Source organism: Marmota marmota, unplaced genomic scaffold, assembly GCF_001458135.2.
Source record: "Marmota marmota marmota unplaced genomic scaffold, marMar, whole genome shotgun sequence".
In the NCBI taxonomy this organism is placed as follows: Eukaryota; Metazoa; Chordata; class Mammalia; order Rodentia; family Sciuridae; genus Marmota; species Marmota marmota.
The window spans coordinates 9,301,616-9,308,663 of record NW_025999991.1 but is presented as its reverse complement, the minus strand read 5'-3'; the positions used below and the strand labels follow the sequence as shown (position 1 = coordinate 9,308,663).

Below are 7,048 nucleotides of genomic sequence, written 5' to 3'. Positions count from 1 at the left end.
GGCGCCTGCTCTTGCCCCTGGCCACAGCGCCCAGGCCGGGCTGCGCGGCTCTCCCTGTGGTGTCTGGGGACGACGGCGCCTGGATCCTTCCGCCTGCAGCTTTCCCCCTCTGTGCCTCAGGCCAGAGGTGGGATTTTCACGGGAGAACTGAGTACCGTCTGCGCGGCTGCCCTGGGCATCTCTGTTGGGCTCGCCCGGGCAACCTGGCCCATAGAAGGGGTCCTCTTGTGTGTCCCTGCTGAGGTCTATCAGCTTGGAGGAGGGACCATGCTCGCCCTTGTCCTGCAGTACTGAGCCCTGGGAGGGCTGGCCCCTGCACTGACGTAGTCGCCGCTGGGGACCCCTCTGACCTACTTCCCTGTGCTCCTAACTGCCTTGTGGAAACATCAGGTTTCACAGTTTGTGGTGTGACAAAGTGCTCACCTAAACTTTATCTCCATGTGTTCTTTGAGTTGTGTGTGTGTTAGGCTCTGTCCCTTGTCGGAGACACAGCAGGGCCACACAGTCCCTCCATGTCCCTGGTGGGTGCGCGTGTGCAGGTCTGCCCTAGCCTAGATGCTGGAGGGTCCTGGGACGTGGACAGGTCCTATGCAGCATGGCTCTGACCCTGGAAAGCCCCAAATCCACAAAATGAACAGAAGGTGATTGAGCTGCCGCCTGTGGTCTGCCGGGCTCAACATGGGCCAGCTCCGCCCCCCCCAAGATGTGGTCTGAGGTGACCAAGTACCAAAAAAAAGACTCCCCAAACATCCGAGCAAGAGGGCCATTCTGATGTGCTCTGCCTCAGCTATAAAATGTTGTGACAAGGGAGTGCCCGGCAGCCATTCCTGGGAGTGACCTTGATGCTCAAGCCAGGAGGACGCCTGTCCTGAACCCTCTCGACACCTGGTTCATAGCGGGGCTCCCCCAGCTGCAGCGTGTGGGGACACCTGGGGGCACAGCAGCATCGTCCTCAGGCAGCTCCTGCGTACCAGCTCAGCGAGGGTCAGGCACACTCGGTGAGTCAGGGCTGGTGACGCTGCCCACCCAGAGGCTCTGCTTGGGACACCTGGTCCTGCTCCTCAGGGACAGGTGCAGGGGCCTCCTGGTTCCTGCCACATGCTTGAGAGTCAGAACCGGTTGGGGCCACCCCAGAACAGAGTGTCCACGTGGGTCTGCCCTGCCTGTGTGTGGGTGACACAAGTGTGTGAAATGTGTGTTTTCCTAAATAGGTTCAAAACTCTCCTCAGATTCTTTTTGAGAGCAGCTAAAATTTTTAAATTTCTCTGTAGTCCAGGGGCTGCTTTGATTTATCAAATGTAAATACATTTCAATTAGTATGGTTGTGATTAACTTCTGCGACAAATGCTCCTAACTGCCCACTGTGGCTGGGTGGCTGAATGACCGTCACGGAGCCAAGAGAGTGGACCACATAAATGTCCCAGCGATGAGGAGGGCCGGAGGCAGGCAGGGCCTGATGGGGACCGGGACACTCACTACCTCTTTCCTACCCTCCCGGACTTGAGCAGCAGGAGCGCCCAGGAGGGCCGCCTCAGTCTCTGGCCAAGCAGCCTGTCAGCAGGTGAACCAGCCCAGCCGACTCCTAAGGTTGGCGCGGGGTCTCGGGAGGCTGGTCTCCCCTCAGCTGTCACCTGCGAAAATAAAACTGCTTAGACAAGCTTCCAATGCAGAGTCCTATTACAATGCACAGAGCCCGAGATATGAGGCCACTCGTCCTGAGCTGTCCACCCTGACTGGCACACCCCTGGCCCCGTGCATAAGTCACCCTCTTGCTGGGCACCTTGGGACCAGGTCCAGACAGGGCATGCTGTCTCCAATGCTGGCCTGCCCCTGGCAAACAGCATGCTCCTTGAGCCTTTTGCTTTTACTGAGGACAAATGAAATCTTTGAGAGATCAATTTTCATGCACAATCTAAGATTAAAAACAGAAAGCCACAGAGAAAGAGCAAAATTTGAGTGAAATTTGATAATTTAAAATACACACACACAAAGCAGTGCGGGCCCCCAGGTCTGTCTGAATGGCCCTGAGTGTAGGGACCAGTGTCCCTTCTTCAGGGCCCACGCTTCTCTCACGCTGTGGTCACCGTAGGCCTGGGCTCCCTCTCAATCCGAGTGCCAACCCTTTTTTCCTTCAAATTGCACGTGTTGAGATGGCTCGTCGGGCATGGTGGTGAGATCCTGTCGGTCACAGTGTGAACACGCCCTCTGTGCCGTTGGCCTGCCTGGGTGTGGCAGAAGGGCCACGCGGAGCGCCAGGCCCCGGAGCAGCCACGGCCAGGTGGTGTTTCTGGTGCACCCGGCGATTGCTGCGCTCAAGGGCACTGCAGTCTTTCCAGAAACGCAGCCACCCCTGTTGTTTCCAATCTCCCTCAGTCGCCTGGACTCCAGGCTGAAGAACTAAAGTGCCCACTGAAGGCAAAACACTGTAGCAATGGACCGATGCGGCTGAGGTACAGCGGCCGTGTGGGAGTCGAGGTCAAGTCTTCTCGGTGCTGAGGGGTGGACCCGCACTTGCTAAAGGAGGCGCGGGAGACGGAGGCATCCTCTCTCTGCAGCACCTTTTATTCTGGCACAGGATGCCAACACGAGCATCTCAAGTGGTTTGTGATCAGGTGACCCCAGCAGTGGGGCAGCAGTGGGGCCACAGGCTCTCACCTAACGCCTGTCTCTTCCTTTTCCCAGGGAGGAAAAGACAGCCGCTCCGGATCTCCCATGGCGAGACGCTGAAGCCCTGCCTCCTTGTTCCAGACCCTGTCCTCCGCTTCTTAATATAACTGCCTTAAACCTTAATTCCATGAGCATGGACTAGCTAGTTAGAGCAGACGACCCTCCTAACCCCGTGGAGCTGTGCAGGCAGCAGGCCAGGCACACGGCACCTACTGCCAATTTCTGACCGATAGTTAAATGCAAAAAATGGAAACAAAAAAGGTCAAAACTATCACATTTCATTTAAAGATGAGCTTCCTCGGGGCCTTCGCTGCCCTGCACGGGGCCCTGAAGCTTAGGGGTCTGCTCTCTGTCGGTCGAGGCCCCTGGGGTCCCCCTAGTTTACCCAACTCCACCCCTGGACTTTCTTTTTGCCGGGACAGCGCTGCCCCTTGAAGCTTTCGCCGGCGGGCACTGCCGTGGAGCCTCTCGCCTGGAGCCAGAGAACAGGGCGCGGGACTGTTGATCCGAGCTGCCTTGGTTTCCTTCCCCTCCCTCTCCCACCTCCTAAAGCACCCCTTATGTTTCCTAGCAGGATTAGACAGTCCAGGAGTGGCTTACTACACAGGGAGTTTTTGGTACGTGGACGCAGGCTGGGCAGCTGAGAGAGACCAGTGTGGGGCGGCGCAGAGAGGGGGGCGCCTCCAGGCCGGCCCCCCACACCCCACCTGCAGAATCCGAGCACGGCAGAGGGAGGGAGAGGAGGCACACGGGCTGGGCGAGGGCCCCAGGCAGGAAACGGGAACTTGGGGAGTTGGGCACTGGAGACGTCGTGCATGTGGCCCCGGAGCAGCCACTGTGAAGAAGTGCTTCCTCCCCAGAGCCCAAGGAGAGTCCAGGAGACTGCATCTCAGAGTGCGACTGCAGGAGTTCTCTGGGCGGCCTCACAGAGTCACTTCGGTCACTAGCATTGGGCGTGGCCAGCGTGGCTCACACTGGCAGTGTCCATTGGCACACACTAACCCGCAAGAAAATCTAACCTTCCCCTCATTCCCCTCCTAGAAATGCCCCGTCCTCCAGGAGTGTGCCCATTCCTGAATGACTAACCTGACGCGGGGCGGGCCTGGCTGACCTCGGGAGGAGGAGCTCTGCGCACCCTCCTGACCTGCCCTGCCCACCCGCCTCTTGATTTAGCTTGTCTTCAGACCCGTCCCGAGCCCCACGCTGGCATCATCTCCTGTACAACAGAGATGGGGAGTAGCCCGATGCCCACCCGTCTCTTCTTAATCCCACTCTAATTCTGAATGTTCGGTGTGGGTCTATCTAATGCCTATTAATACCAGCCTCCGCCACGAGAGGGTAAGAGGGAAAGCAGCCCGATCCCTGAAACCAACCCTCCAAATGGTTCCCTAGAGCGCTGGCCTCTCGGGGCAGTGCAGGCTGCGCGACCTCCACCCATGGCTCTGTCCACACAGCGGGTGCTGAGGACGTGGGTCAACGGGGACCTCACTCTTCTTGAAGATGGAAATAAAATAATGAACTTGCAGCCATCTTTGCACGGTGTCTCATTTCGTGTTCTGGCTCATGGAGCACGAGGCTCGTCTCGGGGCCAGGGGAGTGCTCATCCCAGGGGTGCAGTCGGAGCCTCTGATCCCCCTCAGTGGGGTGGATGGTCAGATGCCACGCCTCGACAATCAGAGGCAATGCCCGCTCTCAAGGAAGGAATTTTAATTGCTCTGAAGAGAAGCTGCTAAAGTCGGTCTCCATCTTGCCGTTCGCCCGCGTGAGAGCCCTGGGGATGTGACCTGAGGGATTCTGGAAACTTACTCTTGATCATGCACAGTTTCCTGGGCAGAGGGAAGTGTTTCCCTGACTGCATTAAGGGATTTTCTCTTTTTTCGCTTACAGTTGCCTTTGGTTATAGGAATTCTATTCCAGAAAGATAAACCAGAATCCCTTTTGGATAGCTTCTAACAGAACCAGGGTTCCTTTCTCTGCTCAGTCGGGGCTGTGAGAACTAGCTGCATTCAGGAACTGCGGGAAGGAAACCCACCCAGAACGAGCGTGGAGACCACAGCCGGTTTTCTGGGGGGCATGTTGCTCCAGGCTCCAGCTTAATTAAGGACCAAGTGCAAGGACCTTAGGGTGCCGAAGGCCACCATTTGGGGGTCAGGACACCTGAGCCCTGCAAGCGCTGTTACACTGACTCAAAGCCCAATGTCCACTCTCCTCCCTCTTCCCTTCTGTACACAAACCCTTCTGAATGTGGGACTCGAAAATCACGCAATGATGATTAGATTTTAAGATCTTGTGCTCTTTTACTTGGTGAGTCTATTTTAAAGTCACATACATTCCCCTCCTAGAAATGACCTAGATGGTAAATAAACCAAGGGTATATAATACAGTAAGGAAGCATTTACATGATCATGCAATATTCAGGTAAATATTTTAAAGCAAAATAAAAACTGAGCCATTGAACGTGCATCTAGACAGGTCTGAGTGCTTCTCCTGAAAGCTGACAAAAATCCATTTCCAGGCTGAGTTCTGTTGACAAGGGTTCCAGAACCTTCCTCACGGACGTGGGTGCTCTCCTGTGGCACAGAGCTGGCTTGGGCCTGCTGCCGTGATCTAGAGATGATGGGGTGAGGGCATGAAACTGCACATCAGAAGCAGCCCCGTGGACACTCGTCATCAAGCCGCACAGCCGCCCATGCTGCTTAGTCCCCAGGGAGAATGCCAGCCACACGGCCCCGGGGGCAGGACTTACTCACGAGTGAGTGGTAGAGCCCAGAGGTTGGGCTGTGGGCAGCCAGGCACAGAGCACGTCCTCTGGAGAGAGGGTGGAGGTTGGGCCAGGCTGAAGGGGAGCTGGCTCGGAAGATGAGCACTCCCACATAGTGAAGGGGCCTTCATGAATTGGGCCACGCACAAGACACTGGAACTGGGAGACCATGAGAGACAGAAAGGGGCTGAGGAAAAGCTGCTGGTCACGATTCACTAACACGAGGGCTAAGCCATCTGTTAGTTCTTGGTGTTGGCTGGGTCTGCCAGGGCTGCCAGATCAGAGCGCTAGAGGCCAGGGGCTTAAGCAATGAAGCCCTAGGCTGTCACAATCTGGAGGCTACAAGTCCCACGGCCAGGTGCTGGCGGGCTGGTTTCTGGTGGGCCTCTCACCACTGTTTCCACCGTGGCCAAGACAGGCGCTCTCCCCTCACAATGACACCAGCTCTGCCTTGCTACCGTTCTCAGCGGCTCCTCAAGGTCCGTCTCTACAGGAGGCGCGTTGGGAGTTAGAGCTTCAAATCCTGCTTCTGAGGACAAGTCAGTGCACAACGGGTGCCTGTTTTTCACATGCAACAAATATTTCCTAAACCCCACACGGAAGGATACTAAGAGTAAATCCCAAGACTCTGCAGTATCAGTGCTTCTTTTTCCAAAAGGGTAATGTAAAGTGAATCAGCGCATTTTTCTATGGTGGTCTCTCTCAACAGTGAACAGTTACTGGATTCCAAATGAATCGAAACCGAGGTGGAATCCACCAGTGCAGTCCAGGCTGTGCTTTATCTGTCATTACAGTTTCCGAAACGCTCTGGCAGTGTCTACACTGGACGCCGAATCAGTCCTCTGGTTCTTCCGCTGGACTCACATGCTCGCACGGGCCTCCCACACAGCTCGGAGGCAGGGTGGAGGCCCCTGGGCTGAGTCTCTTCTGCTCAGCTCTCCCTGCTGTGAAGCAGCAGACACAGGCTGCTGGCTCCAGAAGCTCACAGCCTCCTGGGACTCAACAGAGGGACAATCCTGCAGCTAGACCCAGCACCGGCCAGGTCCTTCCCCGTCCCAGCCCATGCCAGCCTCAGGAGGCAGCACCTGCCACCTTCCTTACCACACTCAAGGGCAAGGCCCCAGGGACAACCTTAGCTGCATGGCTGCATGGTCCCCTTGGGACACTTTCATCCCTAACTTACGGGCAAGCTCCAGGGCAATGAGCAATGAAGGCCGTGCAAACAGCAGGCCCCCAAGTGCTTGTGCACGAACAGAAGGAGACAGCTCTCTCCCGCTCCCCAGGGGCCATGGAGGCTGGGCCCAGGCTGAGCGAAGGGGCCTGAACAGGGGCTGACGCGGGAACTGGAGACAGACGGCAGGAAAAGGCAAACAGAGCTGCAGGGGGAGAGGGGAGGCAGATGTGGAAGGGAGCTGGGGGACTCTGTGTTGGCTGGGACGAGGGGCGCCTTTGTGGAGCATGGTTCTATATAAAGAAACAAGGAGTTGCAGATGATGTCCCTCTCCAGATTTCCCCAGCGCTGCCCGCTGGTTAGATGGCAGGAAGCACACCTACGACTGGCCTTGGATTCTGATGACTCTCTCCACAAAGAGGAAGTAGGACTCCTCGGAAAAATGGGTG

At 56.5% G+C, this 7,048-nt stretch overlaps 1 protein-coding gene across 4 annotated transcripts in view; it reads left to right on the top strand.

The window, feature by feature from the left end:
* The window catches only part of LOC107153995 (myelin basic protein), a 79,982-nt gene extending 75,790 nt beyond the window's left edge, over window positions 1–4,192 (top strand). For all 4 annotated transcript variants that reach the window (XM_015499590.2, XM_048806673.1, XM_048806671.1 and 1 more), the window contains one exon: window positions 2,683–4,192. In XM_015499590.2, the coding sequence (XP_015355076.2) occupies window positions 2,683–2,727 (45 nt within the window). In that variant the 3' untranslated portion in view covers window positions 2,728–4,192. The remainder of the gene's footprint in view (window positions 1–2,682) is intronic.
* The last annotated feature ends 2,856 nt before the right edge of the window (window positions 4,193–7,048 follow it).